This window comes from Lissotriton helveticus, chromosome 11 (assembly GCF_964261635.1).
Source record: "Lissotriton helveticus chromosome 11, aLisHel1.1, whole genome shotgun sequence".
Lineage (NCBI taxonomy): Eukaryota > Metazoa > Chordata > Amphibia > Caudata > Salamandridae > Lissotriton > Lissotriton helveticus.
The window spans coordinates 12,796,713-12,814,485 of NC_136072.1; the positions used below are offsets into that span (position 1 = coordinate 12,796,713).

The 17,773-nt window shown below is 44.3% G+C and overlaps 1 protein-coding gene and 1 long non-coding RNA gene across 4 annotated transcripts in view; one reads left to right on the top strand and one right to left on the bottom strand.

Annotated features, from left to right (window-relative positions):
- Positions 1 to 7,657, bottom strand: part of LOC144791851 (uncharacterized) — a 98,511-nt gene extending 90,854 nt beyond the window's left edge. The window contains exon 1 of the long non-coding RNA XR_013602483.1: positions 7,519 to 7,657. This is a non-coding gene — a long non-coding RNA (uncharacterized LOC144791851). The remainder of the gene's footprint in view (positions 1 to 7,518) is intronic.
- Positions 1 to 17,773, top strand: part of LOC144791850 (putative cation-transporting ATPase 13A4) — a 395,602-nt gene that overhangs the window by 325,577 nt on the left and 52,252 nt on the right. For all 3 annotated transcript variants that reach the window (XR_013602482.1, XM_078666633.1, XM_078666634.1), the window contains one exon: positions 770 to 849. Coding sequence is in view for 2 of the 3 variants with exons in the window: in XM_078666633.1 (XP_078522759.1) it covers positions 770 to 849 (80 nt within the window). In the remaining variant the exon portion in view is untranslated. The remainder of the gene's footprint in view (positions 1 to 769; positions 850 to 17,773) is intronic.

Here is a 17,773-nt window from a genome sequence, read left to right on the forward strand (position 1 = left end):
ATCTCATGTGCATTCTTTAAGATACCCCAAGGCAAGAGTCTCCTCGACCAATCCCAGTGCAGGGTTCAACCTCATGTGCATTCCACAAGACTCCACAAGGCAAGAGTCACCTCTGCCAATTGCAGTGCAATCAGTGAGTATTGCCCAAGTCACAACAAAGCAAGAGTTCTCTTGGCCAATCCCAGTGCACAACACAATCTTTTATGCATTTCCTGAAGACACCACAAGGCAAGAGTCTCTTTGGCCAATCCCGTGCAGAGCACAATTCTGTGAGTTCCAGAAGACACCACAAGGCAAGAGTCTCCATAGCCAATCCCAGTGCAGGTTACAATGTCGTGTATATTCCCCAAGACACAACAAGGCAAGAGTCACTTCAGTGAATCCCAGTACAGGGCCCAATCTTGGGTGTACAAGGCACGAGTCTCCTTGGCCAATGCCAGTGCTGGGTACAATCTTGTGTGTACAAGCCAAGAGTCTCCTCAGCCACTCCCAGAGCAGGACACAATCAGTGAGTGTCACAAGCCATTAACAGGTGCTCCCTGTGTGTAAGCTGAAGGTTAAAACTTTGGATCCTATCACATCTACTCAGCTTTTCACCCTTCTGAGTTTGATACACTCAGTATAATTGGGGAGTTAGATTTTTATTATAGGTGTTATGAGCAAATACTGATGATCCATTATCAGTGATAAATATTAATATAAATTGAAACACTGAGATCCTGTTGTATTGCAAAGAGTAACTTGTTCTCCTGTTTCTCTTTTCTTTCAGTTTCTGATGAACGCAGTAATCTTTGCCAGGATGTCTCCTAGACAGAAAGCAAGCTTGGTTGATGAACTGATTAAATTAGAGTAAGTAACCTATTTAAAATGCATGAATCATGATGCTGAGTAGTACATCTTGACACACACTGGTAGTACAGACAGATGGACACCGTAAAATGACTGCTGTGAGTTCAGTTTTACCTATAAGTGCACAAGATTGTCACACGCCTACTAATGTTTTTAATTGCTGGGCACCGGCAACATGAATGTGTGCAGCTGGCACAGGGTGACTCCCAGACACAGTCAGAAGCTGTACTTTAGAGAATCCAGTGTGCACTCATGTGCCACACATGTCACATGTGACCAGTTTTGCCACTCTTCTAGGGAGCAGCAGCAGGGCCTATTCCACAGAGTGAACATTTTTGGTGGTTCTATCCAAAGACATTACTCCACGTCAGTCTCTTTCTAATTAACTGAAGATTCTTTAGCAGACTGAGAAGGGCCGACCTGTAATCATTCACCTGTGTAAGTCTCAGAGGACCTGTGATCTTTATAGGTTTATCAATAGCTCTCTGTAGGCTACCACTTTACAGGTCTTCACTAAAGGCCTCTCACTCGTGTCTGCCCAGAGAGCATAAACAACCTCTCCACCTGTGTCTGTCCTGTGACAGATCTGTAGCACTGCAGGCCCTTCACCTGTGTCTACCCTGAGACAGATCTGTAGTGCAGGCAGCCTCTTCACCCGTGTTTACCCTGTGACAGATCTGTAGTGCAGGCAGCCTCTTCACCTGTGTCTACCCTGTGAAAGATCTGTTGCACAGGCAGCCTCTTCACCTGTGTCTACCCTGAGACAGATCTGTAGCACAGGCAGCCTCTTCACCTGTGTCTAAACTGAGACAGATCTGTAGCACAGCAGGCTCTTCACCTATGTCTACCCTGAGACAGATCTGTAGCACAGCAGGCTCTTCACCTGTGTCTGCCCTGAGACAGATCTGTAGTGCAGGCAGCCTCTTCACCTCTGTCTACCCTGAGACAGATCTGTAGCATAGGCAGCCTCTTCACCTGTGTCTATCATGTGACAAAGCAGTAGCACAGGCATCCTCACCACCTGTCTCTGCCCTGAGGCTGATCCGTAGCACAGGTAGCCTCTCTACCTGTGTCTGTCCTGTGAGAGATCTGTGGCACAGTCCATCTCTCCACATGTCTCTCCTGTAACTGAACTGTATCACAGGCCCTCTGTTCATCTGTGTCTGTCCTGATGCTGATCTGTAGCATAGCAATGATAATGTAACAGGACTGTCCCCTCTTCACCTGTGATGGCTCTATGGTGTCTTATGATCTTTATAATACTACAAACAGTCCTCAGTGGAATGGTTGTGGCAGCTCTGCAGTACACCAGAGGCATCCATCCTCTCTATATGTGTAACCTGGAAGTCTATCATTTCGAGTCTTCTCGAGGGCACTGGATAGACACATGTAGAGAGACGGACTGTGCTGCAGATCTGTCACAGGTTACAAACAGGTGGAGAGGCTGTCTGTGCTACAGATCTGTCACAGGTTACACACAGGTGGAGAGGCTGTCTGTGCTGCAGATCCGTCACAGGTTATACACAGGTGGAGAGGCTGTCTGTACTACAGATCTATCAAAGGTTACACACAGGTGGAGAGTCTGCCTGTGCTACAGATCTTTCACAGGTTACACACATGTGGAGAGGCTGTCTGTGCTACAGATCTGTCACAAGAGAGACACAGGTGGAGAGGCTGCCAACTGCATGGTCTGTAGAGGGTGTCTCCTCTGTGGCGGATATACTGTACCATCTCTCAGGTCACATGTATGTTTGGATGAAATATACTTAAACTGTGATCATAATCCTACCCCATGGAGTCATTAATACATTGATTAATTGGGATATCTTTTTAGTGCAGACCTAGCTTTGACAAACAGTGGAGTGCTGTGGATAGCTGCTCACAGCTGCCCTTACTGATAATTTTAGGAAAAACAGTTCTGGAAAGGGATGAGAAGAAAGTTTGAAAGCCTTGAAGGAAATAAATAACAGATTTCTTTAGAATCAGCGGTAGACGTGTCACAGTGTCCAGAGACGGGAACGATGCAGGAGCTGATTTCCAGATTGCACATTGACTATAAACTACTGACAAAGTGGTAAACTGTTGCCATATTAACCATCACCATTCTGCCAGCCAACCATATAAGGCAGTTATAACAAGAGAATGAATAACACCTAGCTGTTATTAGGCTTCATGCTAAAATGAGCCTATGTATTCAGGTCTAATTTTAAACTATCACCCTTGCTGCTAAAGTTAATAACAGGTAAAGCAAAACTACAAATGCCACAATTCATATGCTAGTCGGCTAAAATACCGCGTCTGGCTAATGCTATCCTTAAATAGAGTAAGTTGGCAGGTATGTTAAACTGATCTGTATCAAAGTATGAATAGAATGCTTCTTCAGTGATTGGATTAGGAGTATGTGGCTGAGTTGCAACATTCAGAAGTAGGCAATTGTATGATCAAGTAGTCCATGAAAGCTTGGATGGGTTAGTAACACACTTCTTAGTTAAATGAATGTATGGATTTGTGTGCCAGAATTTATAAGTGAATGAATGGACAAGTGGGTGGGTGCAGGGATGGTGGATTAATGAATGGGCGAGTAAGTGCCTTGATAGATTCCTGGAGGAATGGGTGAATAAGTAAATGGCTGAATGGTCAATAAGTGAGTGCATGAAGGGATAAGTGGGCTTGTTAATGAGGATTGCATGGATAGAATGATGGATGGGTCACATGCATTCACATCCTATTTTGTCCATCCATCTCACACTCACATGCCTGTTCTTCCATTGTCCTTGCCCACCATCCATCTAAGCATCTATTTGTTGACCCAAGTACAGACACTCATTTTGCCATCCATGTACTCACTCACACTCAAATATCCATTGATGGGCCTCACATACACTCATATAGTCACCTATACATGCATGTGCATCTGATTGAATGTGTGATTGTCTTCATGTGTTCACAGTTGTTTTTATTTGCTATTCAATATGTGTTGCTTGTATATAAGTGGGTTCCTCTAAACATGCTGTTCTGTGTGTACCCCTACTTAGTGTTTAGTAGCTAAGGGTGTGTGAGCTTGTAAAAACATATCTATATCTGGTGGTGATTTATGTGTGTTGGTTTGTGTGTGGCATGGAAGCACATAGCTCCACAACTGTGAGTGAGAATAGGATTATACTGGATGTGGTAATGGCTGTCTGAATGTTTCACATTTTGTCTGTGTGTAGATGAATATGTAAAGGTGTGCATTAGAGCCTGGGAATTATTAGTCTTCTGTGTGCATAGTGGCCTTTGTACATTTGTGCCTCTCTCTTGTTCAGCTGTGTGTGTTTATGGATGCCTCTAGTTATGTTGCTCTGCATGTGTGTGTAAGCATGGTTATATGCTGTGTGTATGGGTGCCTGTATTGTGTGAATCTCTGTGTGTATGGGTGCCTGTGTGGTGTATGGTGCCAGAACTGACAGAAAAGCATGACACAAATTAGCATCTCATAAAATCCGTTAATGGCAAATTATGAAATCCGCTTTGAATCTATAAACATTTGACAACACATTGTCAAAATGTGTCAGCTCAGCAGTTATGCAATGTGGTCCACTCCAGATGTTTTCCAAAGTAACATTTCACTGGTAAACTTAAGATAAGCAGTGGCTATAAAAGATCCAGGATGCTCTCAATCACTGTGTACAGAATAAAACCTAACAAAAGTACAATCCATAATATTACCTTAGCATTTATGTATTCTTCTATTTCTTTTTCCAATTCTTCTTGCTGCCCATCCCCACTTACAGGCAACCTTGATAACAAAATCTACCTTAGCATTATTACCGACTGCAATGTACAAAACTTGGAAATTGCCAAGTTGAATATCATCCTCTAATAGAATATTCACTAATGGAGGATGATCTGTCCTCAAGTAGAGCATTCTTTCGCGTAAATTGTTCAATACCGCATATGCAGGTTAACTCCTCTTCCTCAGTGACAAAGTAACGCGTTCCATATCTTTCATATGTATTGACCCATCCACCTCGACAATACAATCCCATACCATAAGCACTTGCATCCACGGTCACAAAACTTTCCCCACCTTCAGGGTATGATAACAGGAGCCATCAAAGTCAAACTGAAATGCTCCTTCTGGGGTGATAAAAGAAGAGGTCTGGACTCTTATATAACAAAATTTGGTGGTAAGCACTGGATAAATCCAGAGTAGTAAAACGCGCACCAACTTTCACACTGATCAACATTTCATTGATTCGAGGAAGGGGATGGCAATCAATCCAGATGTTATCATGCAAATCCCTCAGATCAATGCACATCCTAATCTTGCCATTGGGTTTCTTGGCCAAAACAATAAGACTTAACCAATCAGACACCTCAATGGGGTCACTCACCCCCTCTGAACACAACATCTGTAATTCTTCATTTCTCACTTTGTGGACTTTAGGTCCAGCATTTTCCTTTAAGACAATACGATGTCTAAACATTTTTAAACAACCTAGAGAACTCTTAAATAAATTGGGGAATTTGTTGACCCAACTATTGGTGACAGAAGATGACACTGTTAAAACTTGCTCTGAATGATTGGGATTTAAAATAATGTTCAATGCTCCCTGTTCTTTCCATTCAAATAAAGATTTTCCCTTTTCCACAATATAAAATTTGGCTACAGTTTTCCTATCTTGAAAAATCATTTTGGTCATAAAATAACCACAAACAGGCAGTTTTTCCCACAATACCTTCAGGAGTGACATCAGTGCCACATAATCCCTCCAAACCAAAACCCAAACTTTTCCATGTGAACTTATCAATGATGATGAATGGAGCACAATAGTCTGCCCAGACCTGTACCTACTTCCCCTTGACCTTGATGATGCATTCGGGGGGCGACAACTATCCTTGTTCCCCTCAGAATCACACACTTGGGCACCATCACAATTACTACAATTACAAACTTTAACTGAATCAATCATCAATAATTCCAACATCTCCTCTTCACTTTCACAAGAAATGTCATCCTCTCTTACCATATTTAATGTTTTTTTGTAACCAGAATAGCCACTGCCTTTGCATACTCTGGCAAAGTGCCCCATTTTCTTGCACTTGTAACATCTACTTTTTGCTGCAGGACAATGATTGGCAACCACAGTGTACCTAGGACTACCACATTTGAGACAGGATTTAGATTTGTATTTCACGATATCCTGCTTTCTTTGTTCATTTTAATTTCATCATATTTCTTAACAGCCTTTCTGATATTATTGATACTGTGGACAGCATCATCTTGGGTATCTTTTTTAGGAGAATTATCACTTTACGCCTTCACATACCTAGATATAATTTCCATTCTTCTAGCTACGTCAATAATTCTTTCGAACGTGGGATCTTTCATGCCTAACAACCATTCTTGTATCTTGACAATAAACATCCTATTGATCATTTGATCCCTGATAATTTCATCCCTCAGGTCCTTGAATTTGCAAGAGACTGCTAAGCTCCTCAAATTAGCTACATACTCTTCAATCAACTCCTTGGGTAGTTAGGCACATGAGAAGAGTTTATGTCTTTCAACAACAACACTGATTTTTTCCAAAGTTCTCAACTAAAGCTTTCAAAGCAATCTCATAAACATCAACACCACAATCACCATCACCACCCTCACCATTCGCACCACCTTCTTCATTTAAGTCATCCTCTTCCATTAACAGCAGGTAAGGTTTTTAGTACGTTCCTTCCCACCAAACCTAAACACTGTTTCAAAATGGCAAATGTTCTCTTTGCCACATACACATCCCCCCCAATAGATTCAATGTAAGATTCAAAAGTTTCTTTCGAATCTCCCCAAGTCATGTAAGACTCTGCAAAAATAATGGATTTGCAGGGATCAACTGTATTGTCATGGTGTTCAGAGATGACTGAATAAGTTATTATGATGTGTAAAACCAGTTCACAAAAAAGAAATACATTTTAAAAATATACATATAATTTTGATGGTGTTCATGTCACCGGCATAAAAATAATGTGAAACGCAATGGGGCAGATTTATGAGGCCCTTGCGCCACGTTTACGCCGCTGTTGCGTCACGCAAGGCGGCGTAAACGTGACGCGTCCCTACGACCGATTTACAACGTGATGCATCTAGGCAGATGCGTCACGTTGTAAAGCCCTGCGCCGCTTGTGGGCGTTCCGGCGCAGGGTGGGCGTTCTGGGGCAGGTGCGCCTCGCAAAAGTGGCTGAGTGAAATCTATAAGATTTCACTCAGTCACTTTCAGGCCAATGCTGCGTCAAAACCCTGCGCCTGCTTGAAGCAGGCGTAGGTCTTGACGCAGCATTGCAAAGATGGGGCAACCCCGAGCCTTGCTGGAGCTGCGTCGCGCTTGCCACGCAACTCCAGCAATGCGCCACCTTAACGGCACAGATGCGTCACGCATCTGTGCCGGTTTTGCCCCATGGTGCGCCGCATTGTAAATGCGGCGCACCATGGGTGGCGGAGCTGTGGCGCACTGTGGCGCACATTAACTGGTGCATCCCTGGGGATGCGCCAGTTAACATAAATCTGCCTCAATATATATAGCCACAACACAAAACTTCCTCACAATTGCAGAAGAAATTGTATTTGAATGGTGTGAGTGTCAACGATAAAATGACACACAGGGCACCCCAGTAATTTCATGTGAATAAAGTTACCTGATTGTGCCCAGCTGATCCATGATGTACAATGCTGAACAGCAGAAATTGGTGCAATTGAAGGGATCATCTATGTTGCAGGCACACATTTGTCTGGTTGGGAGTAACGCTAATGCAGCGCTATGGGCGCACGTCCGCCCAAACAAGAATTATGGAAATTGAGGATGCTGGTTGCAGTCACTATTGCCTGTCTTGCAACTGACGCCGTTGAATGTGTATGTCTGCCTGAAGCAAGATGGCGGTACGCACACATATTTGAAGTTCCCACGTTGACGTCCGCCTGGATTAAAGATGGCGCACGTCTCAGGATCGATGTTGACGTCATGATGTAACGCTGGAGCAACACGCTCAACAGAAGAGCTCGAGCGCAGTCAATTAGCGCGGGACCCAGCGCGAGGCTGGCAGTTGATTTGAAGTAAGCAATATAATGTTGGAAGGATACTCGCACGCACCTTGAGCCAAACAATACTCTCCAGAGTCGGCACATAATTGGAGCCGAAAATATGCAATCAAGGGGCGTATTTTGCAAAAAAATGTAAAAAAATGGCAGGAACATTTTCAGAGAGGAAAAAAAACTCGGGGTCGTTGGTGAAGTCAGATCCCATGCTTATCACCAGTTTTACAATGACAAGAACCACGTTGATAGAAATAAGTATGTTTTTTGGAAACATACAATGACCCTTGATGAGAAGCCAGCAGCTACCTTCACCAACTGCTCTCCAAAGTGTCCCAGAACCACACGCATCATGAGAGTGATGCTGCCAAGGAACTGCAGACATTCTATAAGGAATGCAAACATTTCATATTACAATTACATGCATATTACATGATACAACACCCTCCACATCATACAGCATGGGGCAATGGCTCCTTTCACTATGAGTGAGTGCACAAAACCTTTGTAGATTGTTCACATCCGCCCAGAAAATAGTCACTTCTTCCTCAGTAGCAAAGTTGGTTCTCGTGCGCTTTTTATTTAATGTATTTTTTTTATAACCAGTTTAAATACTGCTTATTTTTCTTGCCCTCCTTTTTAGGTCGAGCAGACCTACCCTCAATGCGTGAGCATTGAGGTGTCTGCTTCAGACCTAATGCTGCCCGTATGTAGTTTTGGGGACACCAATCTGACACGCGCTTTCCCTTTGCAGTTTTTACCGCGTGAGCGCGCGTCTGAGCCGCGCTTGCGCAGACGAACTCCCAGCCCCTCGCAAGCAACACAGACACAGCCAGCCCCCACCCCTCTGCACGCATACACACGCCGGCGCCCTCCACCCCCCCTGCCGCCCCCGCCGCCCCCTCTTCCGCCGCCCCCTCTTCCCCCCCCACACGTCCCCCTTACAATTAAGCCTTACTCACCGCATCGCCGCCACTCCGTCCTGTCTTCTGCAGCCATTGCGGGTCATCAACTTCGTGGGCGCGGGCTTCGCGGAAAACGGAAGTCCCGCCCCACGACAGGCGTGACGCTCCCGAACTTCCGTTTTCGGGCTGCGCACGCTCGCAGCTTGTTATATATTGTGACCTGTTTTCAATAAACACAGCGCTATAGTGCCCTGAGACCGCAGTTCCCGTTCCATGGCTCTTTTGCAGCCCTTTACAACTATGGGGTGTCGCTAAAACCTGTCCCAGTGGCTTGAATGATCATTCATTGTGACAGCCCCCCACCCCGCAAGTAGTGTAAATTCCCTTTCACACCCGATTATGACAGACCTTTCACACGTCACGTTTTGTTAATGCTTCACAGTCATCTCACCAGGGAAGCAGGGCGTGAACAAAGGGCCTGGCTTCAGTCTCTCGCGCCGCAGCAGACGGCTCCAGCCTCGCGCGCGGATGCATCCTTAGCACGGTTCCCGTCCCTCACTGGGGCGCTAATTCTTGAGGCGTTAAGCGCACCCTTTCTGTTGCTTCAGATGTAGGCGGGGGTCAGCTGTTGGCGCCCCCCACACCCCATCCCTATTAACGCATCGCTGCACTTTAGGAGCCGGGTCACGCTGTGACAAGAGAGTAGTAAGACACACACTACGGCTTTTTTCAATAGGCTCTTCTCTCCCATCAGTCATCTGAACTGCACTAATGGGTACATATTATGGCAATGCCTAAACCTAAAGCCTAAACTGCTGCGGTATATTTTCTGATGTAGTTAGTACATGACGGCCCCTCGACGCTGATCGCTGCATGCGACACAGGTATATAGATAACCGACTAACAAGAAAAGGTGCCTATTAGAAATGCGGTGCTCTGGCAGAACAGACTATTTTGGGTCCTCAGTACTGGAATCGAAAGAGTTACGCGTGGATTGCGGGCACTGGTTTAGCAATCTGGTCGCCTATAACAACTACAGCAAAAGACGCTGCTTCAGAGCGGGGGTGCACTGGCAAAGGGGCTTGTCTCTTCACTGGGAAAGTAGGGGCAAGTGCACTTTATGACTGAAGTACATTTGCAGTGCAAACTGTCTTTCTAGAAACGTAATTGCACGCTGCTCGTTAGGAAAATGGTGCATAGCACATCCGTGTTAGGGTGTGCAGCTGCAGGCAAGGGCTGAGGTGCCTTGAGAGAGCCGTGTGACGCCCTGGAGCCCTCGGTACTGCCTCACAGACCAGCAGCGGTTCCATCCGGTCATTTACTCCCGCTCACCGTCCTCAGGGGGAGCTGCGGAAGGTGGCAGAGTACCCCAGCACTGCGCGCTGCCCCTTCCAGTCTGACGCCTGCAGTCTGAGGGCCAGAGGAGTCCTCCAGCACGGCGAGCTGCTGCCCCACGTCAGGAAATCCTAACAGCCGTCCTCCAATAAGATTCCTAGCGGGATACTTTTACCTGTTTCCAAAATACAAGGCGTGCTAAGGCCAAGGCGGGCAGAGGCCGCGGGGCGCGCGTGCAGATGGCAGGCACACTGCAGCTGGCCACATCCTCTGTCTCCGCAGACTACGGCACTACCTTCGCGGCTCCCTGTCACATGTCTCACTCTCAGACACAGTTTCCACAGGTAGGTTCTACCTGGTGGCCTTGCTGGCAGCAGGTGTGCCCGTTACTGGGGGTGGCAGGGGGTGCACCCATAGGTAGCAGCCTCAAACACGGTCTCTGCAGATTCTAGTACTGGTACCCTGTTACCCCCGCTGTCAGCAGGTCTGTGAGTTACCACTGCTCCTCAGAGTACAGTACCATCTGGTCGCATGCCTATAGAGGCGGTGCGCGCTGCCACAGGTCTCAACCACCACCTTTTCCGATGCTGCCCTAATTGGAGATCCAGCTGCCAGCTGGTCAGCCATTTTTCAGTCTCAGCAGACACTACTTAGAGTCGCGTGCTGACAGCTGGTGCATGCACCCTTGGTTAAGAAACTCAAAATGTGTCTCTAGTTTCCAACACCTTCATAGTCACCCAGCTGCCTGCTGCTATGGGTCTCACTTTCAACCATTTTATTTGGAGCTACAGCTTGGCAAAACTGCTCTCATGGTGTGTATTGGGTGCCTTGTTGTCAGCACATGTGCCCACTGACCGGGCCCTCTACAGGTCACTATAAAAGGCACATGGTTCTTAAACCGTTCAAGAGAAAGAAAACAAATTATGTGGACAAGTACTCCACGAAACTGGGTAGCCTGGAGGATGCTGACATTTTCTTTTCATCATATGAAAACGGTCTAAATGCTCTTACAGGTTCCGCTGTTGACTCTGACTGGGGAGACACAAGGGCGCTTAGAGAGGGAGAAAAATTCTGCAAGCTAAACTACAGGGGCTGTGCTATAACCAGAGCCGCAATGCACTCAGCACCAGAGCCAAGGAACGTCATGGGCTCCCTCCATCACTATAATGGCTCTTTTTTACTACGCAAACTAAAATCAGGAGGGACAATTCAGCTTGCTTGCACAAGAGTCCATGACACTCTTGCTGTGCCAATCCTTGATTAATATGTTGTATGAACGTTCCTTCCGAAAACAGGAGACTGGGAGTCTGCAGAATGAATCACAAGCAATTCCCTATCTTGTTCTAACTATTTACTGCCAAAAACCAGCGGGCGCCATTTTTAATAATACACAACAGGCACCAGACAGATGAAGGAGCTTCATGGGATGGGGCTAGTGTCTGTCATTGAGCAGCAGCGCCTCTCCAGAGATTTGGACCTGCCACTTGCCATAGTTTGAAGCTGATGCCGCAAAGCCTGAGGCGCTCCTGGCAGGATCAGCCTAACACAATCCACGTGTGTTTATCGATGTGTGGCTTATGGAACGCAATGGGTAAAACTGCACCAGCTGCTATTAGTGATGTTTCTCTGGATGTCAAGTAAACTAGTACACCTAAAGCAAGACGGAAAATCCCAGATACTTTTCCGCAACAGTTATTTATAATACCTTAGCTAGTAAACAAGAGCTAGGTCAAGTGTAAGCTCGGTTTCAATTAAGGCCCCTTTCAGGTCTGGTGACTGCAAAGCTGTTTCACCAGCGTCATGTAAAAAAAAAAATTCATAAATAAAAATACATCTACATGCTCACATATACACAAGGACTTTGAGTCAGCCTTCTTTCTCCTCTTCGGAATTGGATGCAAAATTAAGAACAAGGAGGTATTAGCACTCTACATGCACATCAAATGCTCACACTCACTCTATCTATCCATCTATCCATCTATCTATCTATCTATCTATCTATCTATCTATCTATCTATCTATCTATCTATCTATCTATCTATCTATCTATCTATTGCCCTCACTCTATCTATCTATCGCCCTCACTCTATCTATCTATCGCCCTCACTCTATCTATCTCTCGCCCTCACTCTGTCTGCCTATATATCTATCACCCTCACTCTATCTGTCTATCTATCGTACTCACTCTATCGCCATCACTCTATCTATCTATCGATCGCCCTCACTCTGTCTAGCTATCTATCGCCCTCACTCTATCTATCTATCGCCCTCACTCTATCTATCTATCACCCTCTATCTATCTATCGCCCTCACTCTATCTATCGCCCTCACTCTATCTATCTTTCGCCCTCACTCTATCTGTCTATCTATCGCCCTCACTCTATCTATCGAACTCACTCTATCTATCGCCATCACTCTATCTATCTATTGATCACCCTCACTCTATCTATCTATCTATCTATCTATCTATCTATCTATCGCCATCCCTCTATCAATCTATCGCACTCACTCTATCTATCTATCGCACTCACTCTATCTATTGCATCACCACAGCACTACCACTGCATCACTCAGGGGCACCACAACATCACTATGCGCTACCACAGCATCACTCGTCACCACCACAACATCACTCAGCGCCACCACTGCATCAATCTGTGCAACCATTCAACAACAACTGGTTCAAATATGTTCTCTCAATGTTTCAAGCTTATTACAAATGTCACAAAAAGATGTTAATATTTCACTTCTGTTCTTGGATTATCGTCACAATAAAATACACTGAACATAATCTTCACAAAAGTTATTTACAAAAGTTTAAGCTAGTGCCATTATAAATTACAATAACTTTTATTTAAGTATTAATTATTAAAAAAAATTAAAAGTCATTGTTATTTGTAATATCACTACATCTAAGTCATGTAAATACAACACATATTGCATTACAAATGCTATATGTGTCACATTTGCGAAAGTTATAACTATTAGCATTGTAAATGACAAAGCTATTAATTTAGCTATTTTCAAAACCAACACATAAATAAAAAAAAATTCATTTACAAGACCAATAGCTCAAACTTTCCTAATGCGAGACCTATTGCATTGCAAATGCTTGTTTACATATGTGTTTAAGAGACACTGTAGCTGTGAAACATTTTCATGGGTGAATGTTTATTATTATTTTTTTTAAATGCTAACATAAACTAGCAACTTTTATTTAATGGTATAATTGATTCATTTTCCCATTTTATTTTTGCTTCATAAGCTTGAAATAAAAAATGACTATTGCACCAGCTTGCCAAGATCAGGCCAATTGACTTTGCTAATGCATGTTTTAAGTGGTCGTCAATTTTTCCTCTTTTTTTAGGTCCTCTTTACTCAGTTTGTAGTGGAAACAGACATAAAACACATAGATGAAACCAGAAAGCAAAATGTTCAGATCACAAGATGAGGTCTCCACCATTCCTTCAAAATACTGCAGACTCACGGGTTACAAGCCGCCACCCCACACAATGCCACAAATAGTAGATAGGTGACATTGTCTAGTTGCTTGGGAGGGTTGGGGGGTAATGTTGGAATTGTGCTATTCTAAGCCAATGTCTATCTATGAACAGATACTGGCTGCCAGGTTAATGGTCTGTAATACACGCAACATGATTCTTTCATACACAATGCCTACTTCTTCACTTTAACCTCTTCCGTGCTCCCGCCGGCCGACAGGAGCACTCCGTCCCCAGTGCTGCTGCCGCCAACCGCTGCCGCAACCCCGCCCACCCTTTAGAATGCCTTTCCGCCGCGGTTAATGCGTTAAGAGACATGATGATGTTATTAAATTAATAAATGCATTAAAGTCTGTGTTAATTAAAAAACAGAAAGCTACACAATTCTGAAAGTGGAAAACAACTTTATTGTGTAGTTAATGAAAACCATTACAATTTTAGCATAAAATACCCCAAATATGACAACGTGCCTATTTACATTTTGAGTTGCGCTTAGTTGACATCGCATGGAGCAATATTTACTTATGTTGTGGTTTTCCTCACCATTGCAAAGTTTGAAATAACAGATAATATTTTCCTGGCCGATACTAAAATATTGTTGAGCCAAAATCTCTAGTGAAGCGTTATAAATGTTACATCTAAAGTAGTGAAGTGGAGTCTCTAATCAAACAAATCGGGAATCACCACTGTCGTGGCTTTAGGTGACTAAGAGGCCTATTAGGATAGCGGACGAACCTGCGTCCGTCCGCCACCCCAGAAGAGGAGGGACCGTCCGCAGGGGCAGCGGCGGTCCCTCCGTGCTAATTAGGATGTGACCGCCACCCTGGCGGTCACATCCTGTATATTTAACATTGCGGCGGGTGCTGCTTGAAGCAGCACACGGCGCAATGTTAAAAAAGGCATGTTTACCTTTGCATGCACGAAGCTGCAGGCACAGCGTGGTGCCTGCCACTTCGTGCACGCAAAGGCAGGGGGATACCATAGGTACCCCCCATGTGCACCCCCCTTCACCCCTGGGGGCCCGCAACAGGCCCCCAAAGTAAACACCGTATGCCTTTCCACGGCGGAAATGCCGCCGTGGAAAGGCATAGGAGCACAGCCATCCTAATATGGCTGGCGGTGCCTGATAGACACCGCCAGCCATGTTAGAGCTTTTCTGTCGCGGTCGGAAGGCGACCGAGGCGGAAAAGTGGCGGACTGAAAAAAGATGCCACAACCATCCTAATCTGGCGGGGGTCTTTTCTCAGTCCGCAGCGGATAATCCGCATCCTCCGGGCCGGCGGTGGCTTCCGCCGGTCCGGAGGATGCGGATTATCCACTATCATAATGGGCCCCTATGTACGGACACTGCGCCATTCGGGGCTACATCTAGAGAAGGATTTGATTTGCAAAACAGAAAATTTATTTGACCATCTTAAAATAGGAAGATAAACATATTACGTTTAAAAACCAAGATGCCACATTTGTGTCCATAACGTGCAAAGTGTTCGCTTGTTTCAGATGCTTTATTTCATTTGGGGCTGCCACTGGGCTAGGGTTTCATGTGCAAAAATTGCCTTTTTGGTTTTAAAAAGATTCCCTGCTAATAAATAATTTCATTTTCAAGCACAAATCTTAAAATAAGTCATTATGCATCTAAATTCAGTGGAAAATCAGACTATGTACAAGTACATGCCAAGTATTCACTGTTGTCAATTCTCATTAATTGCAAACCTCTGCTGTGCAGTTTGCGGCTGCCGCAAAATTAAAAATGATATGCGAGGGTGCAGTCATGTAATGATCTTAAAGTTAAGAGTGGAGACTACATTTTGTCTGACACAGGAGAGTTTGGTCTATGTACAAAAAGTGCTAGATGTCCACTGTCTTCTTTTTCAATGATTGTGGGTTTGCACTTTTGCAGTATAGGGTAGGGCAGCCGCAAGACTTGGGTCTGAAATCAGCAATGTGGCTTCGATGTTGTCTGTAACAGTTTGCTGACAAGTTGCAAAAACTTTGTTGTCCTGCATGGTACCTGTAGCGACTGGCTGTTTAGTAATACTATTACGGCGGGTCGGCATGATCGTATCTGAAGGGAACGGAGGGCTGGAATTAAAAAGTGCTGTCTCCATGTATTGACGGCTGGGCAGATGCACAAGAAATGTAAGACTGACTCTTCCACAAGTCCGCAGAGACGACACAGACTGGTTGACCTTGTTTGTCTCCCTGTTGAGATTTGATCTTTTTAGCAAAAGGCTCCCAGTTGAATCAAGATTGGTGGGGATATGTGATGTACAAGATACAGCTGCTGCGACCGGACCCCATACGAGGTTAAAACCAAACATCCATGTTTCTTCTGTGCAAGCATTGCTTTGTCCAGTAGCAAAGCTTTGTGTTTAGCAGAAATATTTACCATTTCTTTGAATACTAAGAAGCTGTTGTTTGTGCCCCATACTTCATGCATATTTAGGGTGGTTAAAGCTTGCTCAAGTGTGGTAGGCCAGTCTTTCTTGCTTTTGAACTGGTTCTTTATATCCGTCCATCAAAGACCTAGAAAGTTTTCTTCTTAGGCTGCTCTCAGCTTCCAGTACAGTTTAAGTATTGCTGCGGACCTTACCGGAAGTTGGTGAAGTGATCCAAATTCAAAGTGAACCTGCGCCTGGGAGGTAATTTGCGGAATCCCCAAAAATGTGTTTAAAGAGACAAGATTGTTTTAAGTTTCAAAAAATTCCATCTTTGCCTTTAACTATTTCAGAGAAGTAGGTAAATTTAGGTACAATTCTGAAAAGTAGACTAAATAGAAATAGGAAAAGAGGCAAGCAAACAAGTGCTCACACAAAAGTAAGGACAGATAAGGAAATTGTGTCCCAGTTCTATTAAGGTACGCAGCCCCAAGTTTAACTCCTTACGTGGCTTTCATTTTAAGGTCCCATCTACAGGCAAAATTAAAAAAATCAGCAAACAGGTAACATGTGCAGATCGTTCATGGTTTTCACAAAGAAACTAATCACTGAAATGAGAAATAATGTATAAAATAGGTTCAGGTGAAAACGCTTTAATCTGTAACTTTTTCCCTGATGGCCGTCTTACAACGGTGATACACTCTTATGTCTGTGAGGCCCTTCTGGTCACAGGAATGTGAATTTTTTGCCGTTTTATTTATTTAATTTCTTCACATTTTGGGGCATATTTACAAGGAGTTGACATCATCAGAACGTCACTTTTTCCGACGTCACCTTGAAAATAATGTCCCTATTCAAGCAGCACTTAGCGTGAAAGGGGCGTGCAATGGGTGTTGCAGTGGGCATTCTGCCACAACACTCAATGCTTTTTGATGCTGCCCGTATTTACAAGGTATGGGGCAGAGCTAAAATATCGCCAGTGAGTATCTGGTCTTAAGCAGGCGATACGAGGAGAAATGTTTAATTTCTCCCCGTCTTCTGCAGCACACATAGAAACAGCAAATCACCTGTACAGATTGTTTATGGGCTGGAAGGTGTCCCTTCCTGCACAAACACAATTATCCCTGCAAAATGGTAGACAGCTTCTTTAGCGCCAGCACTAGGTTAAACGCAAGGGTGTGCAGCCTTCTTGTAAATATGGTGCATCCCTGCATTTTGAAACTGATGGACCATGGCGTTATTAATTTTGGCGTAACACCAGTTACTAATAAATATGCACCTTTCTGTTTTAAGGGTTTAGACACCACATTAACATTTACAAAGATCTTTGGGCCAATATTAATGTTAAAAAATCACTCAATAGCAGTTTAATATACAAAAGGCAAATGCTGCTAACCCTTGCAAATGATATCAAATGAAAATGATATACTGTAACTCACTGGTGCTTGCAAAGGAGACCATTTCAAAGAACTAGACGTGTCCAGTCGACGGAGGAGAGGTAATTACCCAAATAATGTTGGAGGAATGAACGTACTAATGTATAGTCTGTAAGGCAAAATTGATATGAAAATACAGATCTGCACAGAATAATTTAGCATCCAAAAACATATTTTATTCAACATTAACTTATACATCAAAAGTGGCCCTGCATTGAGTAAGGCAGTTCCAGTTGGTAAAAGAAGAAGTTCCAATTTAGATGGCAACTTTCTTGAATGTTGCTACTGGGCAGTGGCGTAACGTAGC